The 24,699-nt window shown below is 38.9% G+C and overlaps 1 protein-coding gene across 2 annotated transcripts in view; it reads left to right on the top strand.

Moving 5' to 3' along the window:
• LOC149218056 (Plasma-membrane choline transporter family protein) overlaps positions 1–20,299 on the top strand; it is a 97,380-nt gene extending 77,081 nt beyond the window's left edge. For both annotated transcript variants that reach the window (XM_089383766.1, XM_089383767.1), the window contains exons 2-3: positions 19,317–19,662; positions 19,780–20,299. In XM_089383766.1, the coding sequence (XP_089239892.1) occupies positions 19,317–19,662; positions 19,780–20,028 (595 nt within the window). In that variant the 3' untranslated portion in view covers positions 20,029–20,299. The remainder of the gene's footprint in view (positions 1–19,316; positions 19,663–19,779) is intronic.
• Positions 20,300–24,699: the final 4,400 nt, after the last annotated feature.

The following is a 24,699-nucleotide window of genomic DNA, read 5'->3' as shown; positions in this document are numbered from 1 at the left end:
TCTGTGCACTGGTCACTGAACCACACGCATTGTAGAGAAAATATCTCTCTCGTGATAACTCGCTCACACACTTGTGCTCTTTGTTGTGTATTCACCTCCTTCGCGAGCCTCCATTTATAATCTTCATTGAGACCAAATCTCTAGCCCCAATATCCCCTCTAGAAACATCTTGAATCTTCCTTCTAGAAATATCTTGAAGATCGACGATTGAGATTATTTCTAAGTCCCTTAAATAGTTAAATTATTTATCCTTAGAAAATAACCCAATAATCCACAATAATTAATTGACTTTAATTATTGTACTTTTCTTAAGTTAAACTTAGGAAAGAAGAGATAAATCACTAGAAGAGGGAAATAATGTCTTCCACATGCTAAGACACCAAAAAATTGTAGAAGACCTTTCAATGCTATTGACATCAACACTACCTCCTAGCAAGGAAGGGATTCTCCGCCACCCCTAGCTTATCCCGGTACTTCACAAACATTCCCTTCACTAGACGCTTCGTGAGAACATCTGACACCTGCTCCTCTGTAGATATGTATGCAATCTCACAACACTCCTCTAGACCCTGTCTTTGACGAAGTGATATCTGATCTCGATGTGCTTAGACTGATCATGAAACACAAGATTCTTAGAGAGATTAATGCAACTTTGATTATCATAGTGTATCACTGTTGGCCCCTTTTGCAGATCAAATAATCCCACAAGCATCTTGAGAAGCCCCACTGCCTCACAACTTGCCATACTCGTTGCCATGTACTTTGCCTCTGTTGAACTGAGTGCTATTGACTGCTGCTTCCCGTTGAACCATGATATCATGGCTAATCCCAAGCTAAAACAACACATCCAGATGTGGACTTTCTGTCCACCACACTCCCTGCCTAATCAAAATATGTGTACCCCTGGAGCTCCGCTCCTCCAACTCTGACATACCTCAGTTCAAAGTATACTATCCCTCGCGCGGGTATCTCAACACACGCTTTGCTGCCACCCAATGAACCTGTCTCTGCTCCACCATGAACTGGCTGAGTGTATTCACAGCAAAACATAAATCCAGCCTGGTATTGACCAAATACCCTAAGGAACCTATCAACGGCCTATACAATTTGGGATCCACTAGTTCACCTTTAGAAGCGCTCAACTTCTTCAGGTTAGTGATCATAGGTTTAGACATATAACTGCAATCCCCCTTCCTAAATCTCCTCAAGATCTCCATTGCATACTTTCCCTCCCTAAGGAAAATCTCTCCTGGTTGCTACCACACCTCCAATCCCAAAAAGTAATGAATCAAGCTGATGTCCTTCATGTCGAATTCCGAAGCAAGATCGTCCTTGCACATCCCTATGAGCTTCTCTAATCCTGTCAAGAACATATGATCCACATATAATACCAAGATGAGTGGTTCATTGTCAATGAGTACAAACTACAAGTTCGGATCTGCCTTACTGTTGGTGAAGCCCAAACCAAGAAGGTATCCATTAATCTTGGCATACCATGCGTGTGAAGCCTGGTTCAACTCGTAAAGGTCCTTCGTCAAAGTGCATACATGGGAGTCTCTCCCATGCACTTAAAAACCCTAAGGCTACTCAATATACACCTCCTTGTCAATTACTTCGTTGAGGAAAGCAATCTTCACATCCATCTGATGTGTCCTCCACACTATCTTTGAAGCAATGGACATAACTGCTCGAATAGATGAATATATGGCGACGGGTGCATATGTCTCCTCGTAATCCACTCCCTCCTCCTAGGAGAACCATCTCGCCACGAACCTCACTTTATACTTCTCGATACTACCATCAACTGCATGTTTGATCTTGTGGATACATCGAGAAGTGACCATAGACTTCCCCTCTGGTCTCGACATTATATTCCGAACATCATTGCTCATGATGGAGCTATACTCCTCTATCATGGCATCTCTCCATATCTGCACGTCTATAGCGTCCTAAAAAGTGGATGATTCAAACTTGCAGACACTGCTCGATAGTGCCAAATAACTAGAATATCTGGTTAGTGGTCTGCTCTGCCTGAAAGTGTTGCTAGGAGCTTGCACATGCTCCTCAGCATCCCTCAATGTTTGTTCGACCCATCTAGGCCTCCTCTTGGTAGAACTCAAAGGAATATCTAGGTCATCCTCTGAATCTGCTGGTTGTGTCTGTGCTGGTGCTTGCTCAACCTTAGGATCCTCTTGCTACTCCTCTACGACTGTTGGCTCTCGCTCATGAGATCTCTCGAGGGTGTTGTGCTCATCAAATTCGACATCCCAACTCAAGATCACCTTTCTTTGTCCCGGAATGTAGACTTGGCAGGCCTTTGAGACCTCACTGTAGCCAACAAACATGCCCCTCTTAGATAAGGGCTTCAACTTAGGACTCTTCTCTATAGGCACATGGACATAAAATTGACTACCGAATATGTGGAAATGACTCACATCCGGTTTCACTCGTGTAAAAAGCTCCTCTGGAGTCATGTCCTCCAACACCCTGTGAGGACTCCTATTCTGCACATACACAATTGTATTGTAGGCTTTCGCCCCCAAAAACATAAGCAACCCCTGATCATAGATCATTGCCCTCGCTACCTCCATGATGGTCATATTTTTCCTCTCAGCAACCCCATTCTGTTGAGGGTTGTAAGGTGCTGTGAGTTCCTTCTTAATTCCTACCCGCCTACAAAAGTCCAGGAATTTGTGGGAGGTACACTCGCTTCCATTATCTGACCTTTGCACCTTAATCTTCCTCCTTGTCTACTTCTCCACAAGAGCCTTAAACTCCTAAAACCGATTGAAGACCTCATCCTTGGTGTTCAGGAAGTAGATCCAAGTCTTCCTGGAATAATCATCTATGAACGTCGCAAAATATAAAGATCCTGTGATCGACGTCACAAACATAGGACCACAAATATTAGAATGCACCAAGTCTAGCACACCCTTAGACTTGGTCTCACTATGAGGATACACATTCTTGGCCTGCTTGCCAAGTGCACACCCTTTACACACTCCATCCCACTCCACCTGGATCTCTGGAAAACCAGTAACCATCCTCTGCACCATCGAAAGAGCTCTGTAGTGTAGGTGCCCCATCCTCCTATGCCAAATATCGCTCTAGCTGTCACTCTCATGGATGAGAGCCTTCACTAGCTATCCTCGCAACAGATAGAGATCTCTCTCCCTCCTATCGATCACCTGCTTCTTGCTGAAATCGGTCCCCTTCGACCCAACAACCACTTCACCTCTTGTAAAGCTGACCTCCAGTCCTCTGTCTTCCATGGCCAAAACTGAAAGAAGATTCTTCTCCAAACCTGATACATATGGCACTTCGTTCACTTCCATGATACCACTTGAGTCCATCTGAAACAATACTCGTAGTGCCCTCGACTGCATACATGGCCTTCTCACCAAGCTCCACATTAACATCTTTGGGCCCACTGGTCATGCTGGTGAAGAAGCCCCGCGATCTCGTCATGTGAAAAGATGCTCAATTGTCCAAAGAGGGACACTTGCTAGGTCAAGAGCAACAATGAAGTTAAAGCTCACTGTAGTATACTTAGGGGGGGATATTATGGGGTACAGAGGGAGGTACCCAAGGGAATAATGTAATAATGGAATGGGCCATAGTTAATAAATAAAGTGGTTAACCCACATCATGTAAGGGACCACAAGTAGTTAGCAATAATGTGATAAGCCCATTGTATTAGAGATATGGTATTGAGAGACCCATGGTATTGTATGTATGAAGCCTGTATAGAGGCTAGAGACTCCCCATTGAGAGAGGTCAAGGATTATTGTATTGGAAAGCATATGGCTTGTGGAGTGTTCTCTTTCCTTAAGCAGTGATTGTATGGTGTTACCCTACCTCAAGGGTTTTGATATTAATAAAGAGAAGTTTATCTATTTCTATCTGGTTATTTCTGGGTATATTTGTATTCTCATATATTTGCAGGCAGATCTATTTGCACGTACTAGATTTGACTTGCAAATATATGAGAATACAAATATACCCAGAAATAACCAGATAGAAATAGATAAACTTCTCTTTATTAATATCAAAACCCTTGAGGTACGGTAACACCATACACTTACTCCTTAGGGAAGGAGAACACTGCACAAGCCATAGAGTCTCTAGCCTTTATATAGGCTTCATACATACATTACCATGGGTCATTACCATGGGTCTCTCAATACCATATATATCTAATACAATGGGTTTATCACATTGTTGCTAACTACTTGTGGTCCCTTACATGATGCGGGTTAACCACTTTATTTATTAACTATGGCCCATTCCATTATTACATTATTCCCTTGGGTACCTCCCTCTGTACCCCATAATATCCCCCTTAGGTATATTACACTCACTGTCACCACAGCTAAAGCTTCCTACTCTTTACGGACTTTCACCAATGGAAGGAGACCCGATATATGCAGAATCACTTATGAAGGACAAATCAACTAAGATGGATGTGAAGTGATCTCGGGTACCCTTTCCTAAGGGAGGCGCAAGAATGGGACTTGCTTGCTTCTTAAGCAAGGTACAAGGCTTTCTAGAAGAAGGGGATGATGATTTAAGGGCTATGTTTACGGAGTGTGATTTGTAAAGGAGCTTCCAAAACCCTAAAATCCTTGTTGAACTTGGTTTCCCAAGTGGTTTTTGAAGAGTTGACTTTGACAAAGTATGGGACCACATGGGACCAAGTGGACTCAGGTAGGTCAAGAGGAAATAATTTAGCAACCATTGATAGATTTGACCTAAACAAATAGGAGAAGGGGATCAAAGAAGTGATTTTCACTCGAAGGTGCAAAATGATCCATATGAGGAACTAGCCTAGGGAAACTTAGGGCAAAAACCAATCTCGAGGCTAGGGCTTGGCATATCTCACAACCCAATTGTCGAAATTTGGTGAAGGCCTAGGAGGGACACCAAAGTAGTAGAGGCCAAGAGATCGAAGTTTTTCTATGGGTGGTTTGTCAGGAAAATGATGCCCTAGGAGCCCTAATGTGGCTAAACCTAGAATGAAGAAGGAGAGGTGAAGAAAAATGATTCTTTAAGTGATCATCTTATGGTAGGCCAATGCCTAACCCTTGGGAGATTGGAGTCAAGAAGAATATGAAGATGGACTTCGTTTCTAGGTCAAGGAGGCTTCAGGGACAACTCCGCTTGTCATTAGGGCAGAGGAGAGTGACCTTAAAGCTTTTACACTTCGTTTTGCAACCAAGATAAATTCAACCATAGAATTATCCATAGGAGAATCCATTCAACATACATGGCCCATACTTAGAGATATGCTATATAGAAACATAATTCCACAATTTCGCAGTAAATGCATGCATCAACTAGCCCTAGTATAGCGAAAATCTCATCATCAATGTATGTGACAAAGTAAAAGAATAAATAACATTAAATTTGTATTTAGATATAAGAGAATATATCCAACCACCAATAAACTTGCCACTCAAGAAGCTCCAAGATAAGGAAAGACACTCTATACATCAAAATTCATCCATGCTCTAAAATTTCGTCCACCAAGATGGAATAGAGAAAATCTCAAGAGAGATACAAGTCCAAACCAAGTGATGATGAGAAATGAACTCTCATCATTTGTATTTATACACCTCTAAGCAGTTCGATTTAGTTACTTGAGCTTACATTAGCCCCTAAAATAAAAATAATGCGCAAATAACTAACTTTTGGTAACAAACCCACCAAACTAGCTCATAAACAAAATAACAAGCCTCTCAAGAGGTTGAATGATCAATAATACTGTTGTTGGGCTCTCTAGGAAGCCTGATGAAGTCCATAAGTGCCATAATGATGAATAAGACTCCTAAAAGTAATGGACAAGGGGTTGGCCCCTTATTCTCCTCATAATAAACATGTGGTGCTCCTGATGGGTGTGAGGGCACACAAGTGACCTCATGGGTCTCCAAGTAACTCGAAGATGCTTGTAGACCATCTGTAAGGGCTTAGATGATGGTGTAAGTGATGCAACATCAACATACAAGTCCTGGGTCATTTGCCAAGTGCATGGTACAACTGTGGGGCCGACTGGGCAAGGGTGAACCAGGTGCATCTTCTTTGTCCAATAGGTGAATCTTGAGCAATCTCTGAACATCGCTGGGGATCCATGGAGTGCTGCCTACTTTTGTGGAGGCCCATTATTCTCAACACACACCCTACATGTGCCAATGCATCCCTCTGGAGGGTTCGGACCCTGTATAGGGAGACAAAACGAAAAGTGGAGACCACCTGCAATCCTGCACAAGATCCAATGCGTTCCCTAGCCTTCCAGTACAATAAGTCATCAAGGAAATCGAGTAAAAGAGCTTACAAACCATGGACAACAGGTGGGGACTTCATAATGGCATGCCCTTCCATAGTGGGCTTTGGCGTGTGCTAATGTCTCCAAGCTCCAAATGGAGTTAACCAAGTATCCTATTAGGTGGTTTCTACTTCTAAAGGGGATAGTATGTCCAAGGTACATCCTTTAAAGGGTGGTGGCATGTGATAAAGAGATGAATGGAGTAGGGAATGAAAGGGGCAACGTTAGGTCACATGCTGGGATACAAGGGTAGCTAATACAAGGGAAGCCCACAATTGGGTATATAATGTATAGGAGGGAGAAATCGTGGTACATGAGGTGCGTCGACCTTGATTTTTCCACCCTTCTTTTACATGTCTTTTGCCTTTATGATTTTCTTTAATTGACTGCTCAGGGTTCAAGGGATAAGAGTATGATGTGTGAGATATATCATATAGCAGTGGATACCCCCTTTAAGGTAGGGTGGTTCATTTCCCACTAGGGGTTGGGACAATCATTGGTTCTTAAATGATAAAGGAGGCTCATCTAGGGCCTGCAGGAACCAGGGTGAAGGCCATGATGATGGGGTAGAGCTCATGTATTGGCTTTTGCCCACATGTTAAATGTGTTTGTCCCGACCATCTTTTGCATTTTGTGGTACATCTTCTTGTTGAATGTGGCCAACTATGCCTTTACTTTTCTTTTCAGCTACATCAACCTCTGGGGCATCATTCAAGGCCTGACCCAAGGTGTGGGTAATGGGCGGGGGAAGGCGAAACCTATGTGGACCTAGGTGGGATAAATGATGAATGGGGTCATAATGAGTGGAATGGGAGTGATATATGTGGATGAGGGAGCGATACCATGCAACCAAAATTAGGGTTTCCCATGTAGTACCATCCCTAAAGCCCAAAGGTTAGTAAAAGAGATCCCACGGGACTAGGGTCCAAGGTTAACATCGAAAAGAGGTCTAGGGGACAAGAGCACAAACCTAGCCCATTCTTTTCGCCGAATCCCCCCATTAATCCATGCCCAAAAGTATCCATGATAAGCAAACTACAACACTCAATTACCAAATGACAAGGCATACCTTTAGGTTCGGGAGGCCCACCTTCAAACATACAATCATGACAGATGGGTGAGGGACCACATGGCTGGCTTAGGTGGCGGAGAAATGGCACAACGAGCTAGTTGGTGGCTGCTGGTTGCCGGCTGAGGACCATCTTGGAATTTTTTTTTTCCTAGGGATACCACCCACAAAATGGTGGGTAACAAGGCCCATCTTTCAAATGGTTCAACAAGCACTTGGGTTGTATAGGCATTTCACCAGCTTGTACTAGTCTTCCCATTCTTTGGCAACTGTTGCAACTATGAACGTAGTCCCTTACATCTTTAAGAAGCATTGGCCAATAATATCCTTGTTGGAGCACTCTATAAGCAATTCTTTTGTTGACAAAGTGACCTCCACAAGGTACATCATGGCAAGCTCGGAAAATATCGAACATCTAGCCTTCTCAGACACATCTTCGAATAATTAGATAGTATTGTTTGGTACTGATCTCCCCCTACCCTTGAGTAAGTGGCATTGAGTTTAACAATCTATTGTCTTTCTTGTGGGGAGAAGTGTTGCAACAACTTACCTGTGGCCAAATAATTAACGATATCTGTGAACCATGGTACGTTAGTAGCAACAACAAATAAATGTTCATCAGGAAAACTATAATCCACAAGACTAACTTCATCATTAATGTGAATTTGGGAAAGGAAATTTGCTACCAAATTTTCTATTCCAGGTCTATCTATAATAGTAACATTAAATTCTTGTAGCAATAGCAACCATCTAGTGATTCTGCCATTAGTGATAGGTTTGTTCATCAAATATTTGACGGCAGAATGAAAAATATGTATGAAAACTTCATAACTAGCTATATAGTATAAGCTTATTAATAACATGTACAACAACTACAAACTATTTTTCAGTGACTATAAATTGAGTACTGCTGGTGCTAAGTTTTCACTTATAAAATAGATAGCATAAGATGATTGTTTTTCTTTTGGCCCAAAATAGCTCCAAGGGGTTTGTTTGAAGCATCTGTAAAAATGTGGAATGGGAGGGATGGACCAATTTGGCCCTCTAAGTACTGGTGCCATAGACAACTCCTTGAGGGCTTCAAAAGCAGCTTTGGAACATGAGTCCCAAGAAAAATCAACATCTTTTGAAAGTAATTTAAGCATAGGCAGCTGAAAAAGACGGTTCAACTGCCTCATCGCTTCCTCTATAAACAACTTTCAGTCCTGAAAGTGAGGGGCAACTCTTTGTACAGTGGGTCTTTGCACAAATAACACAAACCTGAACGTTATTCAATGGACACTCTTTCAAAGGAAGTTTTTTTCTATATTGAGAACAAAAAATAGCTAAAGTTATATTTTCTTCTACCTATTTTTTTTAAGTTTCAATGTATTAAACTACGAGCTAAGAGTACCAAGGATTCCAGTCTTAAAATTTTCTAACAAATTTCCTAATTCATCCCTTGTTACTCCTCCTGTAGCAGATTTAGTTATCCTAGAGAAAGGGTCCCTTATTCCTTTACCAGTCTTAGCTCTACTTCGCGAATGCCTCCTGCATAAATTAGAAATGTCATTAAATGTTATGCAAGAAATGTCACTAGAACCCATTAAATTTAACATATTTATATATTCATGCTGCATCCCTCTCAGAAAAACAGTCTTAATTGTATCATCACTAAGGGCACTAGGTTTAGTCTTCTGAAGGTTATACAAAAATCTTTCAATACAGTCCTCAAGGCTCTGTTCTTCTTGTTGCTGCATCTAAAAAATATCATTCTGTCAGTCCTTGAATCTACAATAATCTTGGTATTTTTTTAAAAAAAGTAGCTTTCATATCATCCCAAGATCTAATGCTATACTTTCTCAGTCCCATGAACCATCTCAATGCAGTCTTTCAAAATTGCAGGAAATGACTTTAGTTTATGAGCATAATCCACATAGTTATAACTACGACACAAAATGTCAAATTCAAATAAAAATGCATTAGGATCCTCTGTAGCCATACCTCGAAAATTGGGTAGGATAGGAGGGATGTGTGAAATTTCTACGAACTGCAGCAACTAGAAATTATTCTCCTAGTTTATGCAATTTATTTGTATTCTGTTAACTATTAATGACGAATTTTGAATAACTCACACTGCAATTCTTCACAAATAAAAATACGTTGTAGAAAATAAAATACCGGAACTAAGAAAATAATGCACACACAGAATCATTTTGACACCGTTATTTTTGGACAACAGTCCCTAGAGAAACCCCAAAGGGAAAATCAGTGCAGCAAATGAGGGTTTTATTATTATTAAGCAATTTGAGAAATTACAACAGGTTGCTGCAGAATGGAGAACCTTTGGCAAATATAGATCTCCACTGTCAAAATAATATGGAGACTCATTGTCTCCCTTTGAAACTAGATCTGGCCTCTCCTAGCCAACTTGCACTCCTCTGGCTATTCCCACTGCCTGGCTGGAATGCGCACTGCTAGCTTTGGAAAATTCGTACAACCACTGGGAACCCTTCCCTACAAGTCATTCTATGCTCTGCCTCTGATAAATAGTTCCGACAACTGGCAACTTAAACATGGTCTCTCTTGCAACTCGTACTAAATAAATTGGCTAACTCACACTACTAAATTGGCCTCCTCTGCAAATAATTTCGCCCTCCTCTTCCTGTCATGGAGACACTAGAAAACCTGAGGAAATCTCCTTCAGAATCCTGCTCCCAAATCTCTGCTAAAACCTCGCTGCTCGGTGTTCCCTAGCTTCAACTGCGCCCTTGCTGAATCACTGCAATTAGGTAGTTGAATTGCTCAAATCTCGTGTCCTTCTCCAAACCCCATTGATTTGTTCTTATAATTTCTCATTGGACTCTCAACGACCACGATCACATCTCAACTGATGGCTAAGATCATCTTGACTCTGTCAATTAACTTTTTCGGAAGTCTCTAGAGCAAAATCGACCTCCCTCAATGAATCTGATTTAATTAACTAGCTTTCCTAAGTTAGACTTAAGAAATATTAATTATTGGTCGATTAATCTAATTGAGGTGTTTCTACGGCTTTTCTCCCGAAACCTTTTTTGGGTTTGGGAGATCTCGTGTTCCTTAGTCTCTTAGACACCATAGAGACGAGAACACCTGTTTGCTGCTTCCATAAACGAACAAATGTTCTTCATATTGACATCTAGTGCCTCGTCAAGGATAGGAAATCCAAAAGTGGTTTTACTCCCAGCTTTTTCATTTTTGTGTTCTTCTGCCATATTGCCAAATAAACTATACTCAAGGTGGCTTGGTGATGCAAGTGGTTCAATAATTGGATTTTGATGGATGAGGAAGTTGTCTTCAGCTCGTGTCTCTGGTCTTCCTACTGCAAGAACAACCTCTATTTATAATACAACAACAACTCGTGGAGTCTCAAGAAATCTAGTGATGTGTTTTGGAGATACCTCTTGATATCGTACAAAATTGGTCACATGAATCATTTCTTCAACCTGCTGATCTTTAGCTTCCCAACTCTTTTGTTCTTTTTGCCCCTTTTCTACTATAAATTCAGACCATGGTGGAATAGGAACAAGAGTCGATTGATGTGTGGAAGATTCACCCTTTTAAGTTTTACCTGCGTATCTTTCAGCAGAATTAGTAGGAGGGGTTCTTTGACCACCAAATAAATCAACTGGAATTTTAGAAGTTGATTTGAGAAACCTACCTTTACTATCTCTTGGCTTAACCATTTAACCACATATCAGAAAGGGTTTGGGAAGACTCACTAAAGTGAATGCAACATCGTATAACCTTCCTTTCATATTTATGAAAAGAGGTGTCTTTGCATCTTACTGTCTCTCCTCTACCAATTTGAAACGTGATCAAAGTTAAATGAAACAAATTGAAAAAGGAAACTACGTATCTACTGTTACCCTTTTTACAGCTCCCTGACAATGACACCAAAAATATTGGGCTATTTTAATGTCACAATAAAAACCCTTCACAAGTCAATTCGAGATGTAAACTAATGAGTTGTAAACACCATATTTGCAGGCAAAGTAAAAACTATCTACTTCTTAAAACAACTTAAATAATTATCTTCTAATCTGATTCGAAAGAATAACTCAAACTCATATCTAATGCTAAAGATATAAAGTAAACTGTGAAAATTGAAACAAAATGTGCACGTATCTAAGATCCTTCTAGTTAGTTGTTTATCTTGGATCCCCTGGCTTGGTTTCAGAATACAATCTTTCGTTGCTTTGGGGCAATGTTCATGTACTCATTTGTAGGTTGGATTTGAAAAATAAGAGATTCTTGATTTGGTTCTTAACTTCCTGAAACTCGATACTGAAATCAAAAGGTGAGCATCAAATCAAGAGTTTAGATGCTGGAATGAAATTTAGATTAAGAATATCTACTAGTTTTGCTCGAGTAGTGGTCCTAATGCAAACCTTCTAGATCAATTTCAAAGTAAAGAACATAAACAAAATATAATTTGCAATCAACAAATATACTAATCTCTGGTTATGTACTAAACTAGAGTCGACATGTATTACAGGAAAACTTTGTAAAAATGATTTAAATGCTGACTATCACAATGAGAGTTACAATATCTGGGTAGATCATTAATCAATCTCGAATGTAACCATAAGCAGGGTCTAAATTTGTATATGCAAACACAAAAAATGTATTTTATGGGAATCAAAACTAAACTTGTATGTTGATTGGTTAGAGTTCGGAATTGTAAGGTAAGGGTATCAAACTTGTCCTTAGAACATAGATCGCCTATCAAACTTGTCCATAGAACATAGGTCGCCTTATGACAGACTAAGTATAGAGGACAAATATCATTTATAAGCTCAATAAAAATCATATCAGACCGAGGTCACTTGTCACAGAGTGTGCTCTCTTAGATATCGATATTGTATTGATGTTGAATCAGGGAGAAAGGGGGTTAGACTACGATGGGAAAGTAAGAGAGCATCAATCTCGATATCTCAAAGCGATTCTCAATGATTTCCAAAGTATATAACTTACCCTAGGTCCAGAGTATAAACGAAATCTTGAAGCAAATATAGAGTGGTTACGATACAATCTTGAAATCATTAACATGAAGCAAATAGGGTCAAATCTAAACTGAAGTAATAATCTCTATCTACACAACGTTGCTCTGTATACAATCCGCACAACGATATTCACAATAATTATCAGAGCATTTGTCATCAAAGCACTATAAAGACACAATGTATGTGCAGAAAAAGAATATAGAACATATGCGCATAAAGGGAAACAATACATTACAAATCAGGAATGTAGCTGTGAAGGGCCCTCCCAGGGGTAGTGCTTGGGTAGATTACTATCAAGAAAGGCGAGAAATCACAAGGCAATTATGGATTGAACCAGTCTTCTATTAATCACAACCAGATTACAATAGGTCTGCTAATGCATGGCTTATACAGTGTGAGAAATAAGATCAAAATCACAATATCGACTAGCTAACTTGGCATCACAGTGCCTGGTTCTAATTATAAGTGTTACATCAAATATTACATCCAAATCTTGCTTACAAGAGGCCATGATACAAAGATAAGATCCAATCCTCTGTTCTAGGAACAAAGCTCCTCGTAATAGACAAGATACCGAACATAATATCTCCTTTCGCCTCTGTAACCTTCACCAAGTCCATTGCTAGTGTGGTGAGAAAGACCAGATCCTGAGTGTGCGCTTGGTCGATATCAAAATAGGATTTTGTTATGTTACTGGGAGGCACACTATGGAACCCTTGGCGCTTTGAATTGACTTTAGGGCTGCTTGAAGGGACTCGAATGTGCATCGAGAAGAAAGGTGCTATGCTGTTATGTACTTGTCCAAGCTTACAAGTCGGACTCCTTTGTGGATGGCCATGAATACAATGTACAATGACATCATGGTTCCTTTGGGTACTAGAATCCTTGTGCTAGTATTGGAAGTGCACTACATTTCCATTGTTAGCAACATAACGTCAAAATACACTTAAATCTAGTTAAAAACATAGGATTTTAATAAGTTAAGCAAGGTGTACCTCATCATACTAATTATAGGTATTTAAGGCTAGTAATAAGGATTTTTAGGACAAAAGAGATATAATAGGTAAGGGAATAGTACAGAAAGAGTGTAGCTAGAGATGTCAATGTTGAGAACCAACACTGCTATCATTTCTAGAAAAAGCAGTCTTGGCATACTTGCCAGGTGCACATCCCTTGCACACACCCTGTTGCTCTATATTGAACTTTGAAAGACCAGTGACAATCTCCTTTAGTATTGGTAAAGCTATGTGATGCAAGTGACCCATCCTCCTGTGCCATAACTTGCACAAGTTGGCGTTGTCATGCATTAGAGATCGTACAAGCTGTGAGCCTTCAACATGTACAAGTTAGCCTCCCTGCCTCTAATCACTGGTCCTGAGTCGAGACTAGGCTCTTTCAATGTGTTCATCCTTGAAATGGACCTCATACTCTTTGTCCTCCATGACTGAGATTAAGAGTAAGTTCTTGTTTAGCCCTGGAACATATAACACATTTGTCACCTCCAAAGGACCTCCTAAGTCTAGCTGAAATTGAGTGGTCCCAACTATCGGAAGAAAGTTGTCATTGATGTGAAAGGGTGAATGGGCCATTGATAGGTGCTATGCCTCATGGGTCCTCTTGGTTGGAGAGATATTCAAGTTTGAAATTTGTTCATAATCTGCCCCAAATAAAATGGGTTTGACCCCATGTAAAATGCATGACAGAAATAGGTGGTCTATTAAATAATTGAGAAGTCGATTTCTATTGCACACAAGACAGTCTTCATATTTAAAATCAAAATTATTAATTAATATCAAAACCTTCAAGTCATCTCCAGCAATAGATTTGTCTTTTAAAGGGCAATTTTTTATGTTTCTATGTTCAGGTCGGCCCTAAAATTGGCCTCACTCCAGAGTGTATATATACCCTAGCCATGGGAATTCAAAAGCATAATTTTATAGCATCTATTCAAGAAAGTAATCAAATTAGAACTCGCTGGAGCAGACCGATACTAAGAGAAGGTGAATTTGGTGGTATGAAGAGCAAAGAGTTGAGACCAAGGTTGAAGAGGGCAAGTTTGTCTTCTGAACTTTAGTAACTCAACGAGCTAGGAGAATCTGTCCAAGAGAAGGCTGAGATTTTGGTTTCTCTGTTGAGTGGTCATTCACAAGGAAAGCGGGGGGGGGGGGGTGGTTGGGCTTGGTTAGGCCATCTGCGGTAGGTTAAGGGGGACCGAATAGGTCTGTTACAGGGTGAGACTGCCAGAAGATTAGGCTGCATTAGGACCGCAAAAAGGAGATTTATCTGAGGCTCAAGACCACAAGTAATCAGGTCGCAGAGCCTGAGGAGGGAGGCCACAGATCACAGGCTTGTGTGACAGGCTGAATTTGTGCAAAACAAGGGCAGTCTAGTAGTAGAAGAGGATAACAGGCCGAGGTATAGAGGAGCAACTGTTTGGTTTGGTTGAGGTAGGCCAAGCCTACAACAGAGGACATAAGGGCTACAAGTGAAGTCAGTTGGGAAAAGGCAGATCTGGAGATAACTTGTTTGAAGCAAACCATACACAAGTTGGAGCTTGAGCCTTAGGGGGTTGTAGCGTCCTCCCTGTTGGTGCAGAAAAACCCAAAGAAGTTGGTGCTCCCTGTTAGTTGCAAATAACAAAATCCCAGGGGGTTGTAGCCTCCTTTGAGTTGGTGCTCATAAATCTTTGAGATTGTTATCTCCTCATGTATATGTAATTAATTATGGTTTTATCAATATATTCTCATTATTGAGTTTCCATGTATATTTGATGTACTCTTGTTGATGATCTCTTGCATACTAGTTTATTGACTGCTAATGAAGTAAAAAGTTCTAGAGGTGCTCAGTACTGATTCACCCCCTCCCCTCTCTGAGTTGCTGCTATTTCCAACACCAACCCCCTTTATAGCACACTTGGCATTGTTGCCAAGCTCCACATATAGATCTGAGTCATCCTTTGAAATACTGGTGCATAGATCTAGTGATCCCGTCATAAGATGAGAAACACCACTGTCCACAAACCTCGCACCCTTGTCTACAGTGCTAGAAAAACATGACACCAATGAAAAATCCTTCTCAAATTTGGTGGCAAACCCACTAACTTGTGTGTCTCTTGATGCTGCGACTTCTTGTGACTTTCCTTTGCCCTGCTTCTTGTTCGAACACTAACATGCATAATTGTCAGTCTTGTGACAATCAAAGCATTTTACCTTCCTCATGTCTTTCTTCTTCCTAGTTTGCAAGGTGGTCTGCCATCCTGAATTCTTCTTGGCCTTCCCCTTGGCCTTCCCCTTGCCGGTCATCATCACCCTTGTGTTGGCCTTCATACACAGATTCCTCTCGAATCTCCTCTTGGATTGAAATCATCCCACAATCTCTCCCAGTTTGGAAAGTTTTCTCATGCCACAATGCCTTTGAAAAATGGAGCTCATGATTTTATGAAGCCATTTAGTACTGTCCTCACCAACTTTTGTGCTGTCATGGCCTCCTTAACTGCAGCCAACTCATCACAAACCAGTGTGATTCTAGTGAGATAAGAAGCTACTATATTTAATCTGGTCATCTTGGTGTCCCTAAGTTTCTCCATCAACACCATCTTCCTGTTTTAGTTATCACTTCGGTATAGTTTTGTCAGAGCCTCCCACATATCCCTGACAATCTTCTTTTCGAATAAATAGGGGACCACATTATTCTTCACCACATTCAGAATAGTCCTTCTGGCTTTCACAACCTTTTGATTATGGATGGCCAGTTGTGCAACATCGATAGGAGGGACAAGTGTCTGTTCAGAAAACTCCCAAATGTCGTTCTCCATTAGTATTAATGCTATCCTCTCTTCCTAAGGATTGTAGTTGATGCACCCTCCAATTGATCTTCAAATCTCAACCTAGTTACAACCATCATCCCAAATCAAATACTTGACCAAAGAAAACTTTACTGCTAGAAATTGATATGTTGTGAACCTATGTGAAAATATGATTTCCCACTTCTCAAAGTTGAAGATTTGATACCATGTTAATTCCTGAATACCAAATCTGATTTATTTTCCAAGCAGTTTCTTTATGACCCAGAAATTTATTTAACCCAGAAAATTATTTTTTGAAATTGCTAAATAAAAATAAATTGGTATTTTAACAATAAAATTTGACAGCAGAAGCACAAATGGAAATCAATCACATAGTAAAAACATAAACCCTCTAATTTATCCTTCACTTTTTATTTCTTCGAATAAATAAGGGCTCCCTTACAGGGAAAATGCCTCACAGAGAAATATATAATCTTTATAGCAATTGAACTCGGAAAACTCGACTTCCTGAAAAATCCCGAACTGCACCCACACACAGCTCTCCTCTCTCCTAGCCGCCATATGTGCGCTGTACTATCCACACATGCAACCCGAGCTCAACCTTGTTGTCGCACATGCAGCCTTCCCTCTACTCGTGTGACTCTCTTGGAGCTAGATCTTGCTCTCGTGTGCAACCCTTTGGAAATATGGTGCTCAGCAACTTGTGACCTCGGCCTCCACTGAGTTTCCTTCTCTAGAAATTTTCAGCTGCAAACTTTTCCTTCTCTTCAGCCTTGTGTCTCACTCTTCACTTAAAATCTCATCTCTTTCTTGAAACTCCAAATCACTTGCAATTGTATTGTGTCTTCCTTGTTCCCTTTGACTGTGTCTATAATTATTTATTGAGCTAGATCTCAAACCCTAATCTCCAAAGTGATAGATGGCTTGGATTAAATCCTAACCCACTTGAGATCAACGGTTGAGATTAGATCTAGAATACTAAGATGAATAATTCACTTTTCATTAGAAAACCTTAGCTCAATAGCAAACATTAATCAATTAATTAATCAATGTGTTTTTCCTAAGTTGGACTTAGGAAAAGGATCATAATAGACACTTACTCAACATGAGCAAGCTCCTAGGAAGGTCTTGGACCACTCTTACACGCTTGAGACTTGGACCATGCAAAAGTACTGGTCTGCTACGACAATCATCAACGACAGCTTATACTTGATGAGAGCTGTCCATTGCTTTTGTAGCCATTGTTCAATTGCTTTGGCTAAGGGCCACAACCTGGTGAATTTGCCTATAAGAGATTGTTTTTCCAATGCAAACCTTTGAGCTGCGGAGTCATCAGCAGTAGTTTCACTTTTGGGGTGGATTCCATTTTTTAACGACTCATGAAAGGGCAGATTTTCTTTGCAGAGAATGCTTGCAACTTGTTATTACCAGATTCATGAATGTGGGGGCTTTTGTGATGAGGTTGTGGGGGCTAAAGGAGCTTCCTCCCTTGCCTGTATCTGGTCACGAGGGCTGAGAGAGCCTAGGGTTTTAGTCATAGTGCTCTAGGGTTTTCAATTCAATGGTGAGATTTTTGTCATGGAAGGGTTGTTAGTGAAATGGAAACAGATATCGATTGTTGACTCTTTTTGGAATATATGTTTAATGAGGGCATGTGATTTTTATTTTTATCAAATATGTTTAATGAGCATATGGAATTTTATTATATATTTTTTGAAATTTGAATATTTTTTATTTAAATAATTTTCAGACATAATGCCGAATTTTATCATTCTTATTGTATTGCTTCTTTCTAAAATTCATTGTGGCTGAAGATGAACTGTCGACCAGGTGACTTAGCCCATGTCCTTTGTTTTCTTTTAAGTTTTATTTTAGGGAGGAGATCCCATAGGCACTCTTTATTTTGCTATTATTATTTTCTGTATTTTCATCGCCATTGACCTATCCTAGGCATGATTGGACATCAATGTAATATCTGGAGTGAACCTGTATACAAACTGGCACACGATACTGCTTATACGGGTTTGAGCTGAAAGCTCCGAAAATAACAAGGGTGAGCCAAAGCACGAGTAATGGAGGCACTTGCACTCCTACGTGGATTGCACCTGCAAATCGATGTTGTGGAGGAAGAACTCTCCAAAAGTAGCTTTGTTGTATTGATGGTCAAAAGGATATTATAAAATAAAGAAACTGGGAAACTCCTTTTTATACAAAGCGAGAAAACCTTAACATAAAATACAAGTTAATAATAAGAGGACTGAGGCCCTTTTACATGACAGTGGCTTTTTCCAGTCGTTGAAACTTGATATGGAATACGTAAAGGCTAGAGCATTATTAAAAGGTATGAACTTAAATACAAAATATCTCATGTACACAGAATCTAATGCATAGCAAAGAGGTTGGCGTTAGGTACACAACAGTTTCATTTCATCTCTCAACATATTTGAAAACAAGCAACCTTTTTCTGTCATGGTTATTTCCCCAAATTCAATTTATTGTTTGAACATTGTTTATGTTGTCTGGGCTGCGGTTCAGTCGTTAAATTAATAGATTGATGAGTGTTCTTTTGATGATCTCTGGAATTTGATCAGGTTTTAGGTCCCTTTTTCTGATGCGTCTTTAGTCGCATATGAGCTCAGGGATTATTGATTCATATATGAAAATATGGAAGGTTGATAAAAACTAACATAATTCATTTTCAAATATGAGATGAAATTCAACATAGGACAAATGACCAAAAAACACATATAATTAATGAATGTTAGTATAAGCAAACGTAGCTATACATGCAGTCTCTTATAGGGTCAACATGATTGATAATGGGTGCTCTTTCAAATCAGGGTTGGCATAAACCAGGGTTAACCAACTCTATAAAGACCTCACAAACTTGATCACTGTCAAAGTAACATAATTAGGACTGCCATCACAACAAATTTAGGTCCATTACATATATGATATAGTTGTATTGTTCTTTCAAATTTTGATTGATGTCTACCTTTTCTTAAAATTTATTAAAATTCATCACTTCGCATGTAAAATACAAATAGAGAAATCACATAATTTTCGATGATAAATTTCTCTATATGCATTGGGCAGGAATGCATTTGGTCCTTCGTTTGGAACAATTAGCTTTTCTGGCCTGGTATTTGGAGTCGTAAGATTTGTTCGAAGCGCTGTTGATAATGCAAGAAGAGAAGGACATGAAGGCATTGTATATGTTATTCTTCGCTGCTGTGTCGATTGTGCATTATCAACCATTGACTTTCTAAACCAGTTCACCATCAACTTTGCGGCAATCACTGGCGAGAGTTATTGTTCGTCTGCTAAAATGTCTTATGAGCTTCTGAAGAGGAATCTCCTTTCAGCTGTTGTGGTTGAGACGATATCCTCTCGCCTACTATTTGGAGTAATGTTTGTTGTAACAGTTATTTATGCCATAGTGGTATGTAGCTTCAGTCATTCCTGTTTAAAGTTTAAACAATTGTTTAATTTTTTATCAATAATAACTAGTCATCTTCTATTTTAATACAAAAGTTATGGTGGCTATTTTTCGATACAGGTATGTGCCATACTGAAGGCGGCAACATCACTTGGAGGGGATGCTTATTTTGTAGCAGTTGTTGCATGGGCACTGCTCTTTTTGATACTGTATTACTTTGTCCATGTTCTGGATAATGTTATCGACACAATCTATATCTGCTATGCAATGGATAAAGACACCGGGGATGTGTCCAGATCAGAGGTTCATGATGTGTATGTCAGGCTTCCAGTTTCACGAAATGATACCTCTATTCTTGCCATGCCCTGAAATAGAAAGCGAGTTCAATGTGATTTTCCTCACTGGAATTACTGTAGGCATTGCTTTCCTGTCATGCAAATCTAATTAGACTGGAAAGAAGAAAACAAAAGTTTGCTTTATCTGAGCTACAACGCTTAGATGGGTACAGGGTTTGAGCTTGTTGTAAGTTATTCCATGTGGAACCAGTGTAATTTAGTGTATGTTTTAACCAGAGATTTTTATGCTTTCTATTTATGCATTCAATTCTATAGCTGTAAATATTTTCCATTTCCACTCTCAATCCTAAAGCTGTATTTTCTTCCTGTTAAAAAAATGGGGTTTTGAATTTTAGTTCTTAATATGCTTCGACGGATCGGTCATGAAAGACTAGTCTTGTAATCCAATTCGTTATTCTTCAAATGACGGAAAACTGAAATCGACCCTGATGAGTTCCAAATGATATGTCGTTAGCATTTGAAATGGTGAAATTATGCCAGATACTTATTAGTATCGGTCACCATGAGTTTTTTGTGTTATATTCTGTAGCTATTTAAGGGAAGATATGTGTTCTTCAGTAAAGAATGTGTTTGATGCAGTGCTTCTTCGATTCTCAAAGTCCAAGAAAGCTGTTTCAATCACAATTTAAATATTTTCCACTTAATGGGAACCGGAAATCTGAATTTTTGAACTTATCAGTACCATTGAGGAATGGGGAAATAATTTTCATTCGAAAGTTTGAAATCCTTTTCTGCTATTTCAGGGAAATAAAACCAAAGAATTGAGCTGTATCATTATCGGAATCATTTAGACCAATTCCAGTATAAAGTTGACAATAATCAGTCAAAGGCATTTGAAAGTGCCATCATTTATAAACTTGTAGCAGGTAGCCCTATACCAAATAGAATAATATTGCTGGCCAACATTTCTTCAAAGTCAATAATGAAAATTTAATACTGCGCAAGTTAATAATAACACACTGTTTCCTTTTTCTTCAATATAGAAACAATTGTTTCTCCAACTATATTTCTAGTCAATGGTGACTCATATATTGCAACATATTCGCAGGTAGGTGAAGTTCTTATAGTGGGTGATTTCAATGCTAGGATTGCAAGTGAGCAAGCTAGTATTCTTTGGTGTAAAGATGATTGTGACCCTATTTGGCTTACAGAAGAAAGTAATCACCAGGAGAAATAATTTCAGAGGACAAGTGCTGCAATTTCTTCGGTGAACAATTGCTTACTCTATTTGGGGCATTTGATTTAATCATTTGTAATGGCTTGACTAAAGTCCGGTAATTTCACTTGCAATACTTACGATGGAGCAAGTGTGGTAGATTAAGTAATTTGCTCGCATGGTTTGTGTGAAAAAATGGAGGAATCAATGGAGCAAGTGTGGTAGATTATGTAATTTGCTTGCATGGTTTGTGTGAGAAAATGGAGGAAGTTTTGATTGGAGATCAACTATGGGACTTGAAATCACATCACAAGCCAATTTTTTTATGTTTCTCTTGGATTGGAAATAAACAATTAGAGTCAAAAAAATTCGGCATGTCCAACAAAATCTCCCACAGGGAAGAATTCTTTTGACCCCAGAAAATTGTAATACCTTCAAAATGACGCTAGGGTTTTCGAGGAGGAGAAAATTACAATTCACAACCTTTATGGTCATGAATTAACACATTTAATTCAATGCACACTTGCAAAGTGTATAAGAGCAAAAATTAAGAACTCTGAAACATTTGGTTTGACGAGGAATGAAAAAGGCAAGGAGAAAGGCAAGGAGAATTTGGAAAGAGTCAAACAAGGATATCATAAAGCTCAAAGCTTACAAGCAGTTATTAAGCAAGAAAAATGCCAATTTCATGGTTTCAAGAAGGGAAGAACTAATCTTCCTTGGGAAAATAATGGAGCTCCAACCGAAAAAGATACAATTTGGAAATAATATTACATCGTCTAAATGGTTTGACTATGCAAGACAACTTTATGCGCAAGTTCCCAAGGTTGACCCTCCCCCCTTGGTCAACATTGATACTGAACTCTTCATGGTACAAGAGGTAGAGATGGATATCAAGAAGTTGGGTGTTGGAAAAGCAAAAGACTTAGCTGAACTCCAAGCAAAATATCTAAAGTGGGGCTCAAAGATTTTTGCACTTCACATTACAAAAATCTTCAACAACATCATACACCAAGGGCTCCCCACAGATTGGACAACTAGTCTGGAAATACCTTTTTTCAAGAGCGGTCACATCAATAATCCCTCCAATTATAGGACTATCATGATAAACCTTTTGTTTGCAAAGCTATTTGGAAGCATGCTAGAAAACAAAATTAGCAAGTGGGCAAGAGAAAGATATAAGCATGCTAAAGGGCAAGCAAGTTTTAGACTTAAACATTCCACAGTTGATTATTGTATAACTTTAAGGCACATCATTGAAAAAGTTTGGGAGAAAAAGGGAGAAGTCTTTTGTTGCTTTGTTGATTTCATAAAAACGTTTGACTCGGTTCCTAGGGATAAGCTTTGGCACAGAATGGAGGAACTTAGGGTTCCTAAACATTTGAGAGCAGTTGTGCATAGGCTATATGAAGAGGTGAAAGTCAAAATTAGAACTTTAGCAGACATTTCTAAAAGCTTTAGAAGCGATATCGGGGTCAAGCAAGGTTGCCCACTGTTTCCTACCCTTTTTGGTTTATATATCGACAAGCTTGAGGAGTGGTTAAATTCGCAAGGGGGTGATGGTATCTATTTGGGCAAGTTTGTTATAAGGCTTATTTTGTATGTAGATGACTTTATTCTAATTGCTAAATCAGCTCTTGGTTTGCAAGAACACTTACTATCCCTTGAGCATTTTTGTAGAAGTGTGGGGATGCAAGTCAATATCAGCAAAACGAAAGTAGTGGTTTTCTCTAAGAAAAGAAAACATAACCAATGTAAGTTCTACTTTGAAGGTAACATTCTGAAAAAAGTTGCGGATTACAAATACCTCAGAATTGAATTCAACAAAAACCTAAGCTAGAATGGTTGTAGAAAGAAAAGAACTTTGGAGGGTTGGAAAGCATTTTATGCTTTTCAAAATAGATGTAGAGAGGCAGAGTTATGGGACTGGAAAACCACTCAAACTCTTTTTGGGCTTCTGGTGATTCCAGTGATTCTCTATGGTTGTGAACTATGGGACAGCAGTACATTCAACATGCAGTGGAGACAAATTGAGAAAATTCAGAAGCGTTTGATTACAAACAAATTTAAGATTGAAAGTGCAGTTCCTTATGCTATCTTGTTAAGTGAAACATGGACTACTCCTATTGAAGCAATTGCTATGGTGCGAGTCATAAGGTATTTAAAAAAATGAGCAAATGGAAGAGGGTAGATGGCCTAAAGTTGTCTTTAATGATATATTGTGCAAGAACAAAAAAACTTGGATGCGACAAAATAACAAATGGTTTAATAAATGAGGTATTTGCTTGAACGCGTGTCCCATAAACAACAAAGAGATAAAAACTTTTGTTATGGAAAAGTTCCACAAGTGTAATTGGGATAAGGAGCTAAGAAGAAAGAAATGGTACTATATTGAAGTGTTTAATCCCACTCATAGTCATCAACCAAAAGCATACATAGAGGCCAATATCTCTTTGAGAGCCAAAATTCTTATTGCTAAGTTAATGACTAATTCTCATCAACTCCGTGGTGAAATAGGGCGTTGGAAAATGCCAAAGGAAGTGTGGGAGGAAATAGTATGCATTTTTTGTTCTTCTCGAAAAGTGGAAACAAAAAAACATTTCATTTTAGAATGTGAGGCCTTCAAATACAACATGGAAATTTATGCAGATATGCTGGTAGCTAGCTCTTGGGATAATCTATTTAGCGAGGGGTTTGTCGAGAAGCTGAGAGCATTTATTTTGAAGCTTCAAAGAAAAATGGTTGAATATATCAAGCATAGGAAAAAGCAATCTGTCCCATATGCTATCTTTAGCCTCGTGGACGTTAAAACAATTTCTTTCTTCTTTCTTCTTCTTTTAGTGTGTGCTTGATTTTGGATATGGATAATTGTCTTTAAGAAACGCTCAAATCCACATGCAAAGCATTTTAATGGTTATACTTTTTCTTTTTCATATATATATAAATATAATTTTAATTGTTATACATTTTCTTTTTCGTATGTATATATTATTTGTGTGTGGGATTTTCTGCACTTTATATATATAAATTAGTAAATAAAAAGTGGAAAGCTACATATAACGGAATAAAAAAGTGGAAAGCGATATATAATGGAATTTGTGTGTTTTTGTTTAATGTTATTGAAGTGTAAATAAAACCAAAGGTGCACGTGCATCTAAGGGCTTGGCATCGTTAATAAGCAAAAAAAAAAAACTTTGGTGAAGCATTGCATGCATAGCTTATCTCTCAACATGGTATAAGAAATAAATAGAGAAAACCTCGTTATAAAAAACAAACCTATGACAAATATTTTAGAGGTTAAATGGAGCAAAGATGCTCAAACAGTACCAAATGCGTTGAAATAGAAATGAACCAAATCATTGTGATCACCAAGTCGGGTTGCCTACCAATACCCTTTCCTAAGAAGAATTGAGCATTAATCTTGAACATACTTCTAACCACTCTTCACAAATTAACAATCCTAAACCATGTGCTTCATTGTTTTAGGACATTGGAAAACATGCCAACGAATATGGGAGCCCCTTATAA

Source organism: Pinus tabuliformis, chromosome Q, assembly GCF_031772625.1.
Source record: "Pinus tabuliformis cultivar Carrire ecotype Pingquan chromosome Q, CPIR1, whole genome shotgun sequence".
NCBI lineage: Eukaryota > Viridiplantae > Streptophyta > Pinopsida > Pinales > Pinaceae > Pinus > Pinus tabuliformis.
Note: the sequence above shows the minus strand (reverse complement) of the source record. Positions and strands in the feature narration are given on the sequence as shown.